Source organism: Garra rufa, chromosome 7, assembly GCF_049309525.1.
Source record: "Garra rufa chromosome 7, GarRuf1.0, whole genome shotgun sequence".
NCBI classification, from domain to species: Eukaryota; Metazoa; Chordata; class Actinopteri; order Cypriniformes; family Cyprinidae; genus Garra; species Garra rufa.
The window spans coordinates 26,349,640-26,371,895 of NC_133367.1; the positions used below are offsets into that span (position 1 = coordinate 26,349,640).

The following is a 22,256-nucleotide window of genomic DNA, read 5'->3' on the forward strand; positions in this document are numbered from 1 at the left end:
GTTTGAAGCAGTAAAATTTTAGTAACATTCATATTTTATATATTGAGTCATATATATATATATATATATATATATATATATATATATATATATATATATATATAGTCATTCAAAAGTTTGGGATCAGTATGATTTTTAACGTATTTTAAATAAGTTTCTAATGCTGCATTTATTTGATCAAAAATACAGAAAAAAATGTAATATTGTGAAATATTATTATGATGTAAAATAACATTCTTCTATTTTAATATACATTAAAACTCTAATTTATTTCTGTGAAAAAAGCTGAATTTTTCAGCATCATTACTGCAGTATTCAGTATTCACATGATCCTTCAGAAATTATTGTAATATGCTGAGTTATTATCAGTGCTGGAAACAGTGCTGCTTAAAGGAACACTCCACTTTTTTTTGGAAATAGGCTCATTCTCCAACTCCCCCCGAGTTAATAAGCTGAGTGTTACAGTTTTGAAATTCATTCAGCCGTTCTCCTGTTCTGGCGATATCACTTTTAGCATAGCTTAGCATAGATCATTGAATCCTATTAGACCAATAGCATCACGTTCAAAAATGACCAACGAGTTTCGGTATTTGTCCTATTTAAAACTTGACTCTTCTGCAGTTATATCGTGTACTAAGACCAGCCGAAAAGTGATTAAAAGTGATATCGCCAGAACAGGAGAACGGCTGAATGGGTTTCAAAACGGTAAAAATCCACTCATTAACTCGGGGGGAGTTGGAGAATTAGCCTATTTTCAAAAAAAAAGTGGAGTGTTCCTTTAATATTTTTTTGGAAACTTTGATAGTTTTTTCAGGATTATTTGATAATTAAAAAGTTAAAAAGAACATAATTTATTTATAAAAGAACTCTTTTCTAACAATATACACTACTGTTCAAAAGTTTAGGGTCAGTAAATGTTTATTCTTTCTTTTTTTTTTGAAAAAAAATTAATACTTTTATTCACCAAGGATGTGTTAAATTGATCAAAAGTGCTTATATTGTTAGAAAAGATTTGTATTTTGAAAAAAAAAAACTGTTATTTTTAACTTTATATTCATTAAATAACCCTAATAAAAGTATTACAGGTTCCAAAAAAACATATTTGGCAGCACAACTGTTGCTAACATAAATAATTCTAATAAAAAATCAGCATATTATAATGATTTCTGAAGGATCATGTGACACTTAAGACTGGAGTAATGTTTGATGAAAATTCAACTTTGCATCACAGGAATAAATTATATTTTAAAATATATTAAGATAGAAACCATCATTTTATATTGTAATAACATTTTGCAATATTACTAAGTTTTTTCTGTATTTTTGATCAAATAAATGTAGCATTGATGAGCATAAGAGTCTTCTTTAAAAAAACACTGACACCAAACTTTTAAACGGCAGTGTATATATTATTCCATGTTCATTTGAATTTTTGTTTAATTTTAGTCATTTGCAATGTGCTTTGCCATTTTAGTATGTTTTGTTTTAAATATTTTTTGAAAATGTTAAATATATTTTTTGGTTTTAAATATTTCTGTTAACTTTCATTTATTTTTACTTTGTTATTTCATTTTCATTACAATTTTAGTTTGTTTAGTAATTTTGTTATGTGCTTTTGTCATTGTTAAATATATTTAGTCTTAGTAATTTTTTATGTGCTTGTCATTTATATTAGTTTTTTTTTTTGGGGGGGGGGGGTTATATTTCTTTTTAGCTTTAATTTATTTTTATTTCAGTTTTTAGTTTTTAGTACTTAAACTTAAACTTATTTTATTTCAGATAGTTGCCAAAAAAATATTGTTTTTAATTTTCATTTAATTTAATTTATTTTTTTATCTGATAATAATTAATAATTTTATTTTATTTCAGCTTTATTTTAAAAGTCAAAAACTATTTTTTAATATTTTCAGTTTTAGTTAAGGCTAATGCTAGTGTACTCCTACACTGCAAAAATCATACTGTTAAAGAGTTTTTAATATATATTTATATATATTTATATACACGTTGTTTTCTAGTTATAAACTTAAAAAGACAAATTACAACTATTTTGTGTATAAGCTACAGATGCACACTATTCTAGGACTAAAAATACTGATGACTCATCTTGCACTTGTGGGCGTGTCCAAATATCTGACCAATTAAATGCTTTATAGAATAAAAATGTCCCATCCCTGTGTCAGGTCCAACTGGGCTGTTTCAGGTCAACTTTGTAGTCTATTATTATTCTTAAAGGATAATTCACCCAAAAATGAAAATTCTGTCATTAATTACTCACCCTCATGTCATTCCAAACCTGTAAGACCTTGTTCATCTTTGGAACACAAATTAAGATATTTTTAATGAAATCCGAGAGCTTTCTGACACTGCATAAACAGCAACGTAACTACCATGTTCAATACCAGAGAGGTAGTAAGGACAATGTTAAAAAAGTCCATGTGACATCAGTGGTTCAACCCTAATGTTATGAAGCTACAAGGTGGAAAATAAGAAACTATTGAATAAAGTTGATATTTTTGTTTTCTTTGCACACAAAAGTATTCTCGTAGCTTCATAACATTACAGTTAAACCACTGATGTCACATGGACTTTTTTAACATTGTCCTTACTACCTCTCTGGGCCTTGAACGTGTCAGTTGCATTGCTGTCTATGCAGAGTCAGAAAGCTCTCGGATTTCATCAAAAATATCTTAATTTGTGTTCTAAAGATGAATGAAGGTCTTGTGGGTTTGGAACGACATAAGGGTGAGTAATTAATGACAGAATTGTCATTTTTGAGTGAACTTACCCTTCTAAATATTCATGAATCTAAGATTTGTAGTATTTAATACTTCTTTGTTGATTTGCTTTTCTCATTCCTCATTTTAATGCAGCATACTGCTCGAAAGAGAGCAAGACAGTAGATCTGAAGCGAATAACCTTGGATGCCAAGCAACTCAACAAAAAGATGGGGGTGGACATCTTTGCTTTGACATTGTTCACCTTGAGTCACCTGTGGCCACATGTCCAAACTTCAAGTCTAGTTCGGATAAACACAGGAATTCGGGTAGCCAGAGGCCAGTCTGTATTTGTCACGGCCAGTGAACTTCAGTTCCACACTGATGGGGTTTCGGAGGCCTGTAAGGTCGAAGTAGTGCTCACCGAGCCCATCACGCAAAGAGTGGGGAAACTCACTCCTCAGGTACTGTAACAAAACAAATCCAGAATTAGCTTATGCATTATATAGTATGTGAGAATAATTGTTGATGTGTCATTTTTTCAGGTTTTCGATTGCCAGTTCTTTCCGGACGAGGTGAAGTATGTTCACAATGGCAGCCCACTTTTAGAAGAGGACACTGTCATGCTAAGGGTCTACAGGTGAAACATTGTGTGGTCTTTATTCTTGTCCAACACCAACATGTTACAGCTGTTACATCAATTAGGGCTTTTGAGAGCAGCAAAAAACTATTTCCTTGGCCTAATGTAAATTCCATACTTACAAATGCATTTTTTTATGCCTGTACTTAGGTTTACAGAAACAGAGACTTTTGTTGAGAATGTGCTGCTAAAGATCCATGTAGTAGAACCTCAAAAGAGCCTCACAGAGCTTGGAAATGTTCCTCTGGTGGTTCCTGAGTTCTACGGCCTTTCCAATGCCATCAACAGCAGTGTTCTGACCTTTAAAACCCAGCCTGGTGTGACCTGCACGGTACGTCTTCTCACCTCTGAGATCAAAGTCCCAATGCTTGGTCAACTGGTCATTGAGGATCCCGAATCAGTGCTGGCTTCTGACCCTGGACCGAGAAAAGGTATTCCAAGTGTATCATCAAGCTTTTGTCAAATCATTCATGTCATGTTGTGCAACCGACAAAATAATGTGGTGCAACCAATGTACAAAAGAGAAACAGGACCCTGAAGGTCAACAAGTCTCTTTAAATATCAAAATGACCTTATTATGACGAGGCAAAGATCTTTTAAGAACTTCTCACCTGCATTCAAACTTTTCAAGGACGTCATACTGGAATCGCCTGCCCGGGAAATAAAGCCTGTGACCACAACACAAAGGAAGTTGAGTTCTTGAAGACCGACTGTGCTGAGTTCCTCACTTCGGGTCTGAAGTACCAGCATCTCAGTCCTCCATCATCTGAGATTGATTACATTCCAATCAGGGTGGAGTTTAGGGACCAGACCTCCCGAGCTATGCTGGAGGTAAAACATCTGAATCAGGTTCGTATGAATAAATACCAAACACAACCCACTGAATCTTCTCCTTCCCTTTTTCTCTTTTAGACTGAGAGTCTCTGGATACCTGTACTGATCCAGGGGGCCATGCAAAACCAACCTCCCAATGCTGCCTTCATGTCTACGTTCATCCTGGAGGTGGATCAGTTCATCCTCACTCCAATGACCACTGCTGCTTTAGATGCCAAAGATGATGAGACACCTCAGGCCCAGCTGATCTTCAACGTGACCAAACCTCCAGTGGAGGGATATATTACTCATTTAGATGATCACACCAAAACGGCATTCTCCTTCTCATGGCAAGACCTGAATGAGATGAAAATTGCCTATCAGCCTCCAAACAGCAGTCACACAGCCAGGAGGAACTACGAGGTTAGTGAGAGCCAATAAGCAAGGTTTGACAATTACACTCTTAAAAATAAAGGTTCCAAAAGGGTGTTTTTGTAGTGATGCCATAAAAAAACATTTTTGGTTCCTCAAAAAACCTTTAAGTGAACAGTTCTTTAAAGAACCATTTTGAAGAACATTTAAAAAATCTAAAGAACCTTTTTCGACTATTAAGAACCTTTTCTGCATTTGAAAGGTTCCATGGATCTTCAAGGTTCTTCATGGAACCATCAATGTCAAAAAAGAACTTTTATTTTTAAGAGTTTAGTTTTTTGCTTATCCAAAAACCATGTCTATTAGCCTAGCCCAGGGGTTTTCAAACTGTTCAACGCTGAACTGGCTAGCAATTGCAGCTGCAGTGTTGAACCAATTCCTCATTGAGAGTTTCTGCATTATCCTGTCTTCTTTGTGTGTGTCTGTGTGTGTGTATTTTTTATTTTTTGTATAAATACCCATTTATAGCAGTGTTGCTGTTGTTAAACTGAAACTGTTAAGTCATTTTCATTAATTAAAATTAAATATTAGATATTACATGAAAATATTTAATTTAAAACTGAATAAAAAAAGTTGAAGTTGAAGTACTAAAATTACTACTGGAATAAATCACAAGTTAAATAGTAATTTTATAAATCTTTTTATAAAATGTAATCTAAACTCAAAGCTAACTCTAATTATTAATAAATACTATAATAGTAAATAAATAATAACACTGATAAAATAACACTGTTTTATATTGTGGAAAATATTATTATAAATGTGTTTATAATATATATTTATAATATTATGAAACTGTCTTGTTGAGACTGTATTTTTTGTTATTGTTTGTATTTTATCTGTCAAAGAATGAAATAATTCATATTTAATATGACTTCCAACCAGTGTTTGGGAAGAAAAAATATGTAACATATTCAATAAAATAATGTCAAATTCAATAAAATTTTTATTTATTTTGCTTGTTACTCATCTGTTCTCCAGGTGGAGTTTCAAGCCATTGATGGTTCATTTGTGCCGAGTCCTCCAATCTTGATGCATATTTCTATTCGCACCGCAGAGACCAATGCTCCTCGAGTCTCATGGAATATGGGTATGATATCGGATTAGCTAAAATAAATAATTTTCTAAATGAGAGACTGAGGCTAAACATCTTTATCTATACAGGGTTGGATCTGTTGGAAGGCCAGTCCAGACCAATCACATGGGAGCATCTACAGGTTGTTGATAACGACAACATAAATGCCGTCACCCTGATAGCTATGGACGGCCCACTAAATGGACACTTAAGTGTTAGAGGTAAAGGAATCTAATCTGTCACCTCAGAAAGTAGAAGCCTTTTTCCACTGATAAGTGTAAACCCACTTTTTTATTCCTTCTTCATTCACGTGGAGGAGAAACCATCCTTCATGTGGGCATCATTCAAGAAACATATGTCCGGGTGGCCCGCATGGATTTGCTAATCAGGTGTAAAATGCTTCGGCGACACTTTGCCAGGGGCCGTGGACCAAAGATGTCTTTAGAGCCATAGCGGCTGTCTTTCCACTCCAGCAGACTTTTGTTTGCACAGAGCCTGAAAGAAGCAGATTGGAAAGACTTATGGCTTTTCATGCCAGATGTCCAACACAAGGTCATTTCTCCTCCATCAGACTATTATCTTAGCAAGCTTTGAGAACTGGTGACAATCACGTCTATCTAAAAAGTTTTATAGTATGAAATCAAAGCAATAGTTCACCCAAAAAGAAGGAACTTTGAACAACATCTTTGGTTTCTTGGAAGGAAAGGGTGAATTGTGATTTCAGGGACTGAATGGGATGTTTAGCTGCATGTGTTCTCCCACAGAAACTGCGGTAGGTTGTTTTTGTGTTTCCTGGTTTGGAGGATTTCCAGGCCCATGGCTCCATTCCTTGTGTCATTCTCTGACACCTGATCAGCAGAAGCCTCCAGCCTACTCAAACAACAGCTCCTGCTTTAAGCCAAACCCTTTATTTAATTGGTGTTTACGTTTTTGAGGTTGATGTGTTGCTTTGTGATCCCGCTGGCTGAGAACAGAATCATCACATAACTTTGGCTCCAAATCCACTTTAAAATCACTTCGTTTTACTACAGGAAGATTGAGTTGAACAGCAAGTTCTGGTCCAGAATGGACCAGTCTCTCTTGAGAATCTAGATGGAAATTGGGAATTGCTCATGTAGACCTCAAACTCAGGGACTCCGACCCTTGGGAAAGTCCTCAGTCAGCCTTCGGCCAAATGGAAAGCTGCCGCCCAATGTCCTCTTCCGTCGAGTATCTATTTTTTTGGGCCTGCTGCCCACAGCCACCTTTGGGCCCAATTACTTAGTTGTTTCTCCATTGGACTTGTGGCCGTTTCCCCCTGATAAAGTTGCTAATTAGGTTTGCTGTGCAACCAGTCATCATTCAATCTGTCTGGTGACCTTGCCCTTCTGTCTCCCTGGCAAGCAGGAGAAGCTCAGCTTCACGGTGGGCAGCAGCCATTGCCTGGGAAGGACGCCATATTTCTTTTTATTTTTCTGCAAGGGGGAGAAGCCAACGTTTGTGCCTTCAGGGCGGAAAACAAAACTTATTTTTCACAATTGCATCGAGCCAGATGAATTATATTGCAAACGATAGTATAGATGGATTTAAATGGACTAGTTGAACTATTCACTCCTGAAATAAAATGTCCTGATAAACTACTCACCCCCATGTCATCCAATGTTCATGTCTTTCTTTCTTCAGTCGAAAATAAATAAAGGTTTTTGAGGAAAACATTCCAGGATTTTTCTTCATATAGTGGCCTTCAATGGGAAACATCGGGTTAAAGGTCTATGACTTAACACATTACACAAAGAAAAAAGGTCCCACATGGTTAGTTCTACATTTGTGTACTTCGGTTCAAAAAGGTAGGGTAGGGATTGAAACTTCAATTTGGACCTTCAACCCCATTAATCCCCACTAAAGTCCTAGAATTTTTTTTTCTAAAACCTTAATTTCTTTTCGACTGAAGAAAGACAGACGTGAACATCTTCTATGGGAGGTGAGTAAGTCATCTAGAAATTTTTATCCTGGAAGTGAACCACTCCTTTAAAACAGGTCGAAACTGTTTTAGGTAACCAATCGTTTCTTATTCATCCAAAGGTGGAAAAGGATTCATGTTTAAGGTCAAGGATCTTCGAGAGGGCGTTGTGTTCTATCATCACTCGGACAGCGACACCACCAGGGATTACATCGTCTTCCGAATCACAGATGGTCGCCACAGCATCAGACACAAATTTCCCATCTACGTTCTTCCGAAAGACGACACCCCTCCTTTTCTAATCAATAACGTAGCCTTTGAGGTCCAGGAAGGTGGTAAGGTTAGGGTTGAGGAGTACATGCTGATGGCTTCAGACTTGGACTCCAGCGACGACTACATTCAGTATCAGCTGATTACTTTTCCAAGAGCAGGACAGTTGGTTAAGAAGTCCTCTCCACATGAACCAGGTCAGTTGGATTTAATGGATTATATTTCTTAAAGAATCTGATGTGCCTCACGTTATATGCTGTTGTCAACCAGGTATCCCAGTCAAGAGCTTCCTTCAGAGGGACCTGTTTCAAGGCCTAATCTACTATAAGCACTCAGGGGAGGAAGTGTTTGAGGACTCGTTTGATTTCATCCTCTCAGATGTCCATCAGCCTCCGAATCTATCGGACAAACATGTAACTTAGTATCTGTTTTCATACTGAATTCCATTTCAGTGTGGATTTTTATAACCGTAAAGTTTGCTGTGTACCTCTTCATCCATAGACTGTAGTGATCCACGTATTTCCAGTGAAGGACCAGTTGCCTGAGGAGGTTTCTGGAACGGTTCGCTCCTTCACAGTGAAGGAAACTGAGGTTGTTTACATCACCCAGAGCAATCTGCACTTCAGAGATACAGAGCATTCGGATACTGATCTTATGTATGTGATCACTCATCCCTGCTTTAGTCCGGGAAACACCAGGTATGTTTTTCAGGAATGCATTTTCTTGCATTAAGATGAAGAAGAATATCTGTGATTTCATGTATATTTTACCTCTCTTTTGCAGGTTATCAGATGCAGGCAGGCTGTTTTATACTGACAGCACAAACTCCATGAAAAAAGATGCAATGGTTCCAGTGCTTAAGTCCTTTACTCAGGTCTGAAACATGCATACAAATAGGTTCCCTAAAGATTGCAAGCTATAGTAATACTACAAATTTTTGGTGCCTCTTTTTTGTCTTCCACAGCATGCTGTGAATCACCACAAAGTGGCTTACATGCCTCCAATAGAGGATATTGGCCCTGAGCCTGTCTTTGTGCAGTTTGTGTTTTCTGTGAGTGACCAGCAGGGCGGCACTCTCACCGGACTCACCTTTAACATCACAGTCACACCTGTTGACAACCAAGCTCCAGAAGTGAGTTGCTCACTTCTTTTATTGTTATATTTTAGTGTATTTTATAATTTTCTTAGTTGTTATGGTCCATCATTTTGAAGAACCACTTCAAATTAGATCTTTCAAATAGAAATTTTTCAAAAGCAGTGGTTTACAAATAATTGAATTTTAATTTCCAAAACTTTCATTCATAGATGTTCACTAACTTGCTGAGGGTCGAGGAAGGTGGTGGTAGTTTCTTGATGGAGGAGCACCTGTTGGTGCAGGATGTGGACAGCTCAGAAGATCAGCTGAGGGTACATGTGAAGACTCATCCACAACATGGAAGACTGGAGCTGCAGGGTACGGCACTGCTAGAGGGAGACAGCTTCAGTTTACAGGACCTCAAAGCATTGAGGGTCAGGTATGAATATGAAAAACTCTAGCTAGAGATTGTTTTTGTTAGGTTAAAAATTCAATGAGGATGATTAAATTCAATGAGGATGATCATAATCTGTTGAAAATAACAATACATTCTATATTTTGATAGATACATTCATGACGACTCTGAGACCCTGAAGGATAGCATTGGTCTTACTATCACAGATGGAATCAACTCTGCACATGGAACGCTTTTAGTTCAGGTAAGTTTCTTCTGTTTAAAAAAGTGCAGCATTCCATTTAAAAAATGCATGTTTGCTTAGTGCTTCTTATTTGCATTTTTTATTAGATCCTGCCCGTGAACGACGAACCCCCACAGTTAGGTTCCGACTTGAAGGCTGAACTGTCCTGCAAAGAAGGGGGTCAGGTCCAGATTACGGTTGAGTACCTTTCTGCTACAGATGTTGACAGTGAGGACACTCGGCTAACATACATGCTTGCCAGAACACCTGCACGCGGGGTGCTACAGCGAAATGGGGTCACCGTGGACAAGTTCTCCCAGCTGGATGTGCTCAATGGGCTTATCTTCTACCTGCACACAGGTTATAACCGAGACAGGAGGCTAGTTAGTAAAACTTAGTGTCACTTTCTGTAGGCCTGTTTTACACATTCTGCACCTTTGGTGGGCATGTCACGCATAGTCTTGTAAAAAATATACTGAAAATGCACAATAAAATGGTTAATGAGGATGATTTTGTAATACAGGTTTTGTAATAATGTCATACTTGCCCACACGTCATCCAAGATGTTCATGTTTTTCTTTCTTCAGTCGCAAAGAAATTAAGGTTTTTGAGGTAAACATTTCAGGATTATGGACTTCAGTGGGGATCAACAGGTTGAAGGTCCAAATTGCAGTTTCAATGCAGCTTCAAAGGGCTCTACACAATCCCACCTGAGGAACAAGGGTCTTATCTAGCAAAACAATCAGCCATTTTCTTGCACTAGCTTGACCTCACGCATTACATAGTCAAGATGGAAAGGTCATGCATGACATAAGCTGAAGTACTTACCCTGTTTATAAACTGAATGTGCAAAGAAAGGTAAAACAACGATGTTGGACGATTTTAAAGTTTTTTCGCCCTACCCTACCTTTTAGAATTTAAGTACACGGACGACAAACTAAGCACACCTTTCCAACGAGATTATGTTGTGGATGCAGAGGTAGTGCAAGACGAGCATTTGTACTTACCCTGTTTATAAACTTAATGTGCAAAGAAAGGTAAAACAACGATGTTGGACGATTTTAAAGTTTTTTCGCCCTACCCTACCTTTTAGAATTTAAGTACACGGACGACAAACTAAGCACACCTTTCCAACGAGATTACGTTGTGGATGCAGAGGTAGTGCAAGACGAGCATTTGTAGTTAAAAAGTATATAAATCTTTTTATAATTTTTTTTTTTTTTTCATAAGACCCTTATTTCTTGGCTAGAGTCCTTTGAAGCTGCATTGAGACTGCAGTTTGGACCTTCAATCTGTTGATCCCCATTGAAGGCCACTATATGGAGAAAAATCCTGGAATGTTTTCCTCAAAAACCTTAATTTCTTGGTGACTGAAAGTACAATAAATGTACTTTGTTGTGAATTGAATGAACATAAACACATTTGCCCATTCACTAGGTGGTGAGATTGGACCAGATCCTGTCTCAGACACTGTCACACTCATTGTGTCAGATGGAGAGGCTGGAACAATAGATGGCTGCTGCCAGGAGGATGCTCTCCCCCCACCCGTTCCCCTGCATGGCACGCTTCCGGTATATGACCTCAACATCACTGTGATGCCTGTCAACAACCAGGTCCCAATCATAACACTGGGTAAACATCTACAACAAATTTCATACACTGGCGCTGCATTGTGTTGAGGGACCGAAAGGATTAAAAGATGCTCTCTATTCTAGATTTAATCACCAGAGCATTTGGCTAAGGTGTAATTAATTCATTGTAATGACAATCCGCTTAAATCAAGCAATAAAGCAACCAGGAATTTGAGGCAGGTGACGGACTGCAGCTTGGTGAACGAATCACTTAATCACAGTCTCGCACACCCAGCTCAGGGAGTGTGGCTAATGCAAGCGGTTTGTTCCCCTGAACATACATTTTGAAGCAGGGTGTTAGCGACGTCTTGCCAGGATGGGGATTTCACTGTTAATGCCAGAAACTTTGCAGTTATCAATGAAGGACAGTGACCAGAGCAAGACAATAAGCAGAAGATGCCAGCTAGGTGCCACTGGGACGTCCACAAGAAATCCTAGCATGCTTGTCATCGGTGTATGAGGGGTGACAGACGTACACACAGCTGGTTGGGATTATAGAGAGAGAGCAGAGCATGTGTGGCGAAAAAGCGCAGTAGAAAAAGATACATGTTCCCGGGAGAACAACTGGACAATAGGGACATGGAGGAGAAGACAATGGACAGGCCTGCATTGTGTCTTCTATCTCTTTTCTCATTCAATCACAATCATAATCTCCTAATTCGGTTAATCTCCATGAGAAAAAAGAAGGATTCTCCAATGTTGCCACCGTGTTGTAGATCAGGACTGGTTTGTGTGAAAAAAGTAGTCATTTAATTAATTTGCATTGAATGAAGATGAGTAGGCACGGGAAAATGAGGGAAATCCAGCTCTTGCTTTGCTATGGGATGAGTTTTATCACTTTTACTCCAGACTGGCGGTCATTAATTCCTCCCCTTGTTTCAGAGCTCTATCCAAGCACAACCTCATCAGTGCCCATTCTCCATTCATTATTTATCAGTGCAGTAAATGGAAGCAGATGCCAGTAAGCATTGGCATGATGGCTTTATCAACACCCAGGTGGCAGCGGGCTGGCTGAGAGCCGAGCGAGAGAGCAGGGGAAGAGAGAGAGTGTTAGTGGGGTGGCATAGCAGGCGTGAGGAAAGAGGGGAGCAAGGGGAACTGCCTGTAAATGAGAGGGAGAAGAAGAAAAATATTGGGATGAACTCTTGAGAAGGAAAAAAAATTGCATACTTCTGAGAAGTCACATTTAGCTCTAAAATGAGATCTCTAAATATTAGTACTGATGTTATGCTGTATATTGTTTTGTCAGGTAACATGTTTGTGGTAGATGAGGGTGCCAGTGCATGTCTCTGTGGGGGGGTGTTGGAGGCAACCGATTCTGATAGTCATCCAGACCAGCTCATGTTTCACTTGGTGACCCCGCCACAATATGGGTTCCTGGAGAACACCCTTCCATCCCCTGGCTTTGAGAAAAGCAATGCTGGACTTCGAGTGGGTCAGTAGTATTCCTGAGGTTTTGAAAACTTATCCAACTACTGTGACTATGCCAAGTAGGACATTTGTCTCCTGGACAACATTCCTGTTAAACAAATATTGTCCTTTAACCCTAATCTCAAAGTAATGCTAACGGCGGCACTGTGGTTATTGCGTCGACATACAGCGCACAGCAACAGCCACTATCCCTAACTATCCCTAAATTCCAAGAACTTGTCCTACTTGGCAGAATCACAGTTAATCTTTTGTGTGTCCTGTTTAACATCCTATTATAAGATCTTATCTTTCAGACCACTAAAGTCATATTGTATAAATAGTTTCTTTCAGTCAGCTCCACCTCAGTTCGGGTTTCATCAACTATGTCCAGTCCGTGCACCAGGGTGTAGAGCCTACTGCAGACTTTTTTACCATCAGTGTCAGTGATGGGATTCAGAGATCAGCACCAATGGCCTTCTACGTCATCATCAACCCTACCAATGATGAGATCCCATCACTGTTGCTCAACAACTTCACAGTAAGATCTCTTTTGGAGACAAAATTGTCTGAAAAGCAAACTGTTGATTGAGTAGTAAACTACTGTCTTGCTCTACACCTTCCGATAGGTCATTGAAGGAGGGATGAAGGACCTCAGTCCAGATATTCTAAACGCAGTGGATGTTGATATTCCAGCAAATACTCTTACAATGACCATCCTGGTTCCACCATCCCATGGCACACTGGTCAACGGCATATATGGTCTCGAGATGAACAGATACAAAAACATGAACCCCGAGGTCCTCCAACGAACCTTAGCAATCCAGTCGTTCACCTTGCAGGAGCTACAACAAGGTCAGTTCTGGAATCCATGTGTTTGGTAGTACCAAAAACTTCTGCCCCCTAACTTCCGAGGTACTACTATGTGCTTGTTGAGGACGGCTATGAGGACAGAGTCCCTTCTCTGGTCCAGCCACCCCTCGGTGCCTTCACTGTGGGTATCCAGGCTTACAGAACAGATGTTGCAGGAGACAAAGGTCACAGAGAGCCTGTGGTGCTTCTGCTTCATCTGCAAAGTCTCTCTGTGCAATTAAGTCACCGTGCATGAAGTACTTGGTGACTGCACAGCTTTGCTTGTTAGCGAGTGATAAAGAGCCATGGAAACATAGGTGATCAGGTCATTGACAAAATGGAGCATGTTCACTCGTGTCCTTATTGCTAGTAGTGGTCAAACCAACTATATCAGTTAAAGGCTACAGGGAAGCAAGTACCTAATGACTGTATCGTAAATGTCACTAAACACTTAATCCACTAAAATACTCTTTGAATTTTTCTCTCTTGTGCTGATCCATAGGAATGAAGATTATGTATATGCACGACGACACAGAAACCCTCAAGGACGCTTTCACCATACAGTTGACAGATGGTGGGCACACAGTCCAGGGGACTGCGTGTGTCCACATCATACCAGTCAATGATGAAAAGCCATGGCTACTAAAGTAAGGACGCCCTGGGACAAATTCAGAGCCAAAAAGGCGGATGAAAGCGGGAACGGGGGGAGGGATTTTAGTAGCGGAGACTGGACAGGAACAGAAGGGGGAGGCCGATCCTGGATAGGATTTAGGGAAGGGGGGTCAGCACAACCTGTACTGCACATGTGGCTGGGGAATCTGTGTCTCCCTGACTGAGTAACTGGGAATTGAGTTACATCCTTGAGTAAATTGCTAATTTCTATTCCATCCTCTTCCTCCAAGATCAGCAAGATCTAAGGGTGTGCATGTAAACTCCAAAACAGCAGAAGTAATGTGTCTTTTTGGCAGATGCCTCCTTCCTTGTTTCAAAGTCCTCATGGATTAGGATAACAGGCTGGTCCTGCTTGTGTTCCTTCTTTATAGAAGCAGCTGTTTGTGTATTTATTTATTTAGGATTCCAGATTTTAGCATGTAGACTTGGCACCGGTACCTTTAGTGTCCAAAGCGTCTCGATCTTTGTTCTCAGAAATGCAGGTATTGAGGTCGAGGCCCTGGAGAAGAGAGTCATCTCCAGTGTAGTGTTGGAGGCAGGGGATCGTGACACTCCCAACGACCATCTTCTCTACATCCTCAATGCAGGTCCCAGATTTGGTCTCCTTCAGCTCAGGGTTAGCAAGGACGCAAAGTCCTTTACTTTATTACTTAAGGCTTGAATACACTACACAACTTTTAAAATAGATCCCCCTAAGACAGGGGTGTCCAAAATTAGTCCTGGAGGGACGGTGTCCTGGAGAGTTTAGCTCTAACTTGCCTCAACACACCTGCCTGGAAGTTTCTAGCATGTCTAGTAAGACCTTGATTAGCTGGTTCAGGTGTGTTTAATTAGGGTTGGAGCTAAGCTCTGCAGTACAGTGGCCCTCCAGGACTGATTTTGGAGTATTTGTAATTAAGTGATTTTCTGTGATTTCCTGCAGACAGAAGCTGGATGGATTGATCTGAGTCCAGGTCAGAATTTCACCCAGGAGGATGTGGAGATGAATCGCCTATGGTACACTCACTCTACAGTTAGCGGTTTCAAAGGCCATGACAGGTTTCACTTTGTTCTCAGCGATGGGGAAAACACAACACCTCCACAAAGTTTCTTCATCTCTGTTCGCGCTGTTCAAAAGGGTAAGTTATACTGACAGCAAAATATAACGACTATTAACATAGTAGGAGTGGCTCAAAAACAACACTAACAATTTTCAGTCTTGAAGCACCAGGGTTAAAACTTTCGGCAGGTGCAATGACATATTATGACCATCCAAATTTTGTCCCGTGACATTGTAGCATTGGCATAGTGACAGGCCAATTTGCATTTAGTGACTCAGTGATCGCTGCTTTTGTTTTCTCCTCAATCAAAGTCCAAGAAAAACAACTTTGTTGACAGATTAAATCTGTGCATGTATAATTAAAAACAATGGCTTCCCCTATGGCCAAAATGACTTTGCCAGTTGGGTGAACATGCAAGCATGGCAGTCATTGTCCTCTTGGCTCTGTTCTGGCTTATCCTGGAGGAACTGAGGTGAGAACGTTCTGCTGTAAAGGATGAGCCACCTTTAAACGCCCAGCATGAATTATTAACAGAGCTGGGCCCAAACATCTGTAGTCCCTGCCCTAGATCCCAGTACTGTCACAAACAAACATCAATAAGCTTACTTGCACTATCTCTTGCTTACATGTTTACATTCTTCACGTATATGACCTTCTTGCCACATACAGGTGATATTACTTGCACATATCTTGCTTACGGCCCAGTTTCACAAACAGGGCTTAGACTAAGTCAGGATTAGGCCATAGTTCAATTAGGACATTTAAGTCATTTTTATAAACATGCTTAGAAAAAAACATTACTGGTGTGCATCTTGAGACAAAACAAAGGCACTGATATATTTTAAGATCAATCAGTACAATTTTGTTTCAGTTGAAACAGCTCAGACTTACATTTTAGTCTAGGACTAGGCTTAAGCCTTGTCTGTGAAACCGGGGGTACATGTTTACATTCTTCACGTATATGACCTTCTTGCCACATACAGGTGATATTGCTCTAATCACTAAACCAGTGACCTTGATGGAGGGAGAGAGAGTCATTCTGACCACTGACATTCTGATGGCCGCAGACAGTGGAAGCAAGCCAGCTGAGCTCATATACACTGTATCAGTCCCACCTGAACATGGTCACCTACACATGGTCCAAAGTCCAGGGGTTCCAGTGCTGTCCTTCTCCCAGATGGATGTGGCTGCCAACCGGGTATGCTACACTCATGACAACAGCCGATTTGCTGACCGTGATTCTTTCAGGTCAGTGGTTTTCATTGTTATTTCTAGATTAAATAGACTTAATTTATATTGTAAGACTAAATGCACAGATGCAATTTTGCTTCTGCCTGTTTACATTCACTCAAGGCAAATTCAACTGTTTTAACATGAATACCCAAGTCGAGGTGCACTACACTATATACAGTTGAGGTTAAAAGTTTACATACACCTTGCAGAATCTGCAAAAATGTTATTTTATCATGTTTATCATGTTATTTTATCATACAAAATGCATGTTATATTTTAAGTACTGACCCGAATAAGATAAAAGATATGAGACATATATAAGATATAGGACATATATTACATATAGTCCACAAGAGAAAACAATAGTTAAATTTATAGAAATTACCCTGTTCAATAGTTTTCATACACTTGATTCTTAATACTGTTGTTACCTGAATGATCCACAGCTGTGTTTTTTGTTTGTTTGTTTGTTTGTTTAGTGATAGTTGTTCATGAGTTCCTTGTTTGTCCTGAACAGTTAAACTGCCCGCTGTTCATTAGAAAAATCCTTCAGGTCCCACAAATTCTTCGGTTTCTCAGCATTTTGTGTATTTAAACTCTTTCCAACAATGACTGTATGATTTTGAGATCTATCTTTTCACACTGAGGACAACTGAGAGACTCATATGCAACTATTACAGAAGGTTCTAACGCTCACTGATGCTTCAGAAGGAAACACGATGCATTTGGAGCTGGGGGTGAAAACTTTTTGAATTTGAAGATCAGGGTAAATGTAACTTATTTTGTCTTCTGGGATACATGCAAGTGTCTTCTGTAGCTCCTGAAGGGCAGTACTAAATGAAAAAAAAAAGATATTTAGGCAAAATAAGAAAAATGTACACATCTGTTATATTCTGTTGAAAAGTTTTCACCCCCAGGCTCTTAATGCATTGTTTTTCCTTCTGGAGCATCAGTGAGTGTTTAACCTTCTGTAATAGTTGCATATGAGTCCCTCAGTTTTCCTCAGTGAAAAAATTCTTTCCTGTTGGAAAGGGTTCAAATACACAAAAATGCTGAAAACCAAAGGATTTGTGGGTCCTGAATGATTTTTTCTGATAAACAACAGGCAGTTTAACTGTTCAGGACAAACAAGGGTCTCATGAACAACTATCACTAAATAAAAAAAAACTACAAAAAACCAGCTGTGGATTATTCAGGTAAAAACACAGTATTACAAATCAAGGGTGTGTAAACTTTCGTAAGCAGGGTCATTTTTAAAAATTCAACTATTATTTACTCTTGTGGACTATATGTAAACATCTTTTATGTGACATATCTTATTCAGGTCAGTACTAAATAAAAAATAACACACATTTTGTATGACCACTCTTATTTTAGTAAAATAATTAACATTTTTGCAGATTCTGCAAGGTGTCTGTGAACTTTAATCCTCAACTGTATCTAGTAATCCAGTCTAGCCCACAGACAGCAATATGAGATTGAAAATTATGTACAAGCAAGAGACAGGCAAAATGAAAAGGATAATTTTTGCTTCGTTTGCATGGGTTTCCAGCCAATTTGGCAGCAGGCAGACTTCAGTCTGGGCGTACAGTTGACCTGTGCTGCCTTTCTCGTGTGAATCTTTGACACCCAAAACTCTGGCTTGGTTTCATCGTTGGGTCATCTGGGAGCAAACAAACCATCCTGAGCCAAGCCTGACGAGAGGCGAGTGGCCCTTCGGAGAGTGTACGGAGCACTCCGTGCCAATGTGTTCAGTCAGCACAGCATGGGGTGGTATGGGGTCCAATCACAGCACATGGACACTACGGCATTAGTCATGTGGGGCCTGAATACTTTCAATTAGCAATTCCGACACAATCACAAGAGACTAGGGAAAAACTTGGTTATACTATCTAACGGATTCATTGTTTGAAACCATTTTTCACAGGTTGTATTTGTGTTAATGCGAGGCAAAAGAGGCAGCTTGCGACAGCAGGTCTCCCTGATCGGGAGAGACACCTGAGCAAACACCTGTGTGTCAAACTCCAGGCCGACAGCGGGGGCCAAAAGAGACAGGGAGACTTTTTTTTTCTGGGAGCCTTGTGTCTCCCACTGCTCTGCCGTGACAGCTGATGATAAATGGCCATTATTAAGAGAGTAATAACTCAGCCTGGCATTGGTTATATGGCTCTAAGAGATGTAGTCAGAGACAGGGATCCCTGGGCACAATTACCGAGCAAATATGGGACAATGGCAATGCCAGATGTTGCACCAGTTTGGCTGTGAGAGTGGACCTGCGCGTTTGGTTGCGAGTCTAGTGCGAGGTGGCAGTCGTGTTGTTTACCATGGCTGGCAATTATCAGCTTCAGGGCAATATGTGTTGGGAGGCAGATTGGATTGGCAGAGGGTGGAACGGGGACTCAGCTCGACCCGCACCCCTCCCTGTCCTGTCTTTCTGCTCCAACACATCAACCGTGTTGGGTGAGGATAGCAGCTCAGAACATGCTGTAAAACTGACAAGACCTTACAATCAAGTGATAAGTCATGAGAGACCATGTGTTACAATGATTTTACCACAGTTAAAGGGTGTTAAGTGCACTCAAAGCAATGTGATAAAACAGTTCAGTCTTCTAAAAGAAAGTAAATTTATATCATCTATTCTGACACATATTCTCTCATGCAGCTTTGCCGTTACCAACGGTGTGACATCCAGAAGCGGTACCATTTATTTCACTGTGGAACACAGTGACCGTATCCCACCAACTTTGACTATCAACAAAGGCCTTGAGCTCACAGAGGGCTCTATAAAGACCATTTCCACTGATGACCTGAAACTGACTGATCCAGACACAGCTCTGGAGAATCTCACCTATGTTGTTATTCAAAGCCCACAATATGGAAAGTTGCTCTTGAAAGGATTACCTATCTCTAAGCCTCGTTTCACGCAACTGGACATCAAAAATATGGATCTAACTTACCATCATCTGAACGGACGGGCGAAGATCGACAGATTCACCTTTCAGCCTACTGATGGAACGAACACAGGTTATTTGGAGTACGGACAGCTGAAGAGAGATCCTGCTGTTTTTACCATACAGGTAGGCTGATTATGATTTGTGAACCTGGACCACAAAAACAGTTTTAAGTTGCATGGGTATATTTGTAGCAATAGCCAACAATACATTGTATGGGTCAAAATTATCGATCTTTCTTTTATGCCAAAAATCATTAGGATAATAAAGAAAAGATCATGCTCCATTACGATATTTAGGTCATTTCCAGCCGTAAATATATCAAAACGTAATTTTTGATTAGTAATATGCATTGCTAGGAACTTCATTTGGAAGTCATTTTCTCAATATTTAGATTTTTTTATCCCTCAGATTACGGATTTTCAAACAGTTGTATCTCGGCCAAATATTGTCTCAGCCTAACAAACCATAAATCAATGGAAAGCTTATTTATTCAGCTTGAGGATGATGTATAAATCAAAAAAGTTTCAAAAAAAGTCACCCTTATGACTGGTTTTATGGTCCAGGGTCACATTTGATTACATTCAACCACAACCAATAAACATAAACAGTGTATATTCTAAAATATAAGTAGTTACACTTAAAACATGCTTACTATTACTAATTTATACACTGATTTTTACTACAACCACTTACAAAAATATAGTTTACTTAAAAATACCCTAGTGATTGCAGATGGCATTAGGGGGAGGGGCATTCTCATTCTAGGGAGCACCTGATTGGACAAAAATCTGTGTAGTGCAGGATGAGTTATCGATATTTGTAGTCCATTTTCCTTGAGAAAAAAATGTGTCCACCTTATTCAACTAAGGTGGATATATTTTATCAAAGTTAATTCATTCAGCATTTAGGAGTTCACTAGATAGCCTCAAAGCCAACTAATTTAGAGTGTTTTCACAATTTATCAATAATCTGCCATATAACCTATCTGACTGGAAATGATATAAACAAACACAAATTTTGTCAAGATTCTTGCCCTGGAAATCCTGTAAGAGACTTTGAAATCATGATAAACAAATGAATTCTGAAGCTAATACCACATTATACCATAGTTTTATTGTGATAACGATATGGCACGGCTTACCGTACAATTTCTGTCAGGACTTTTCTGTGAGGAAAACGATTTCTGTCTTTCAGCCCAGCTAACATAACAGTTAAATCAACAAACTGCAAACAAACCATTGAGCACAGCAGGAGAACAACGGGTTCATAATTAAGATAATACATTAAAATGATACGGAAAGATACACCAATTTGCAATATCAAGTGCTGTAGCAAAACAAGTTATTTATTAAAATAATATGATAAGATACACCAATTTGCGATGTCAAGTATCAAAACGAGTTACTTTGTACAGCTGGACGCGATGTGACTGGAAGCCAGACCCATAAAATTTATAAATGGCCACGCCCACTCTTACAGAAAATTAGGTGGATATTTCGCTTGAAAGTGAATTCAGAGTTTACTAGCATATCGACGGCCTCAAAAGCTAACAAATATTGACTAAAAGCCACAAAACTGTATTATATCTTTTCCCAAAAGACTTTAAAATAATAATAAACGACCGAAGTATGAAGCTAATACCACGTTATAACAAAGTTTTATTGTGATAACGATATGGCGCGGCTTACCGTACAATTTCAGGACTTTTCTGTGAGGAAAACGATTTCTCTCGTTTAGCCTAGTTAACATAACTGTCAAATCAACGACTTGCATACAAACCATTGAGCACAGCAGGAGAGCAACGGGTTAACAAAGCGCTCCCTGTTGAATTGCATGTTAACGAAGTGGCTTTGCCGGCCAGGTGCTCCTGCAGGTCCGGTGCCATTCACCATGTCATAGCGTCGCTCTCTCGAGGCCTGCGCCACAATTTAATATTCAGTTGAAGCGGTCATCGAGGCGGCAAACGCGCTGACCAAGCCCTGAGCTACCGAGAGAGAAAACCACTCCCGCCAGAACAGGTGAATCAGCCGAAAACTTTGTTCGCGTCCCGCGGGAGCGCGCACACCGTCAGTTGGCTGAAGACGCTCATTGCTAACTTGAGCCAAAATGCGGCGCGTGCTTGTCTAAACGCGCGACCCCCGAGACCAGGGAGATTATAAATAATATGTAAACCTCTTCTCACACAATTTTACCTGTAAACTGTGTTTAAATTAACTTGCTTTGAGTTATGATTTTGCTGGTGGGCAATAAATGTGTAGCTATTGCATCATTCTTAAATCTAAAATATGTTTTTGAACCATTTAAAATAAAATGTGACCCTGGACCACAAAACCAGTCATAAGGGTCTTTTTTATTTATTTATTGAGATTTATATATCACCTGAGGGCTGAATAAATAGGCTTTCCATTGATGTATGGTTTGTTAGGATATGGCAATATTTGGCCGAGATATAACTATGGGAAAATCTATAATCTGAGAGTGCAAAAAAATAAAAATATTGAGAAAATCACCTTTAAAGTTGTCCAAATGAAGTTCTAGCAATGCATATTACTAATTAAAAATTAGGTTTTGATATATTTACGGTAGGATATTTGCAAAATATCTTCATGGAACATGATCTTTACTTAATATCCTAATTATTTTTGGCATAAAAGAAGAAATTATCATTTTGACCCATACAGTGTATTTTTGGATATTGCTACAAATGTACCCATGGTACTTATGACTGGTTTTGTGCTCCAGGGTCACAAATATAGAAAGATAATTGTGACACGAGAAAAATATTTTGAGTCAAAAGCTCAAAAATGTGTTTTTGTTTGGAAAACCTCTTAAATTAGAGTATTTTCTGTGAATGTTGCCCTCTAAACTAAA

The 22,256-nt window shown here is 39.2% G+C and overlaps 1 protein-coding gene across 1 annotated transcript in view; it reads left to right on the forward strand.

Annotated features, from left to right (window-relative positions):
- Positions 1–2,887: 2,887 nt before the first annotated feature.
- frem1b (Fras1 related extracellular matrix 1b) overlaps positions 2,888–22,256 on the forward strand; it is a 30,128-nt gene continuing 10,759 nt past the window's right edge. Inside the window, 24 exon segments of the mRNA XM_073844034.1 lie at positions 2,888–3,178; positions 3,260–3,354; positions 3,505–3,785; positions 3,986–4,185; positions 4,267–4,590; positions 5,581–5,689; positions 5,764–5,895; positions 7,736–8,080; positions 8,154–8,296; positions 8,385–8,581; positions 8,667–8,757; positions 8,848–9,015; positions 9,189–9,397; positions 9,524–9,617; positions 9,704–9,956; positions 11,034–11,228; positions 12,477–12,662; positions 12,979–13,175; positions 13,264–13,489; positions 13,989–14,133; positions 14,633–14,774; positions 15,081–15,276; positions 16,182–16,446; positions 19,094–19,508. Coding sequence (XP_073700135.1) covers positions 2,945–3,178; positions 3,260–3,354; positions 3,505–3,785; positions 3,986–4,185; positions 4,267–4,590; positions 5,581–5,689; positions 5,764–5,895; positions 7,736–8,080; positions 8,154–8,296; positions 8,385–8,581; positions 8,667–8,757; positions 8,848–9,015; positions 9,189–9,397; positions 9,524–9,617; positions 9,704–9,956; positions 11,034–11,228; positions 12,477–12,662; positions 12,979–13,175; positions 13,264–13,489; positions 13,989–14,133; positions 14,633–14,774; positions 15,081–15,276; positions 16,182–16,446; positions 19,094–19,508 — 4,842 coding nt within the window. The 5' untranslated portion in view covers positions 2,888–2,944.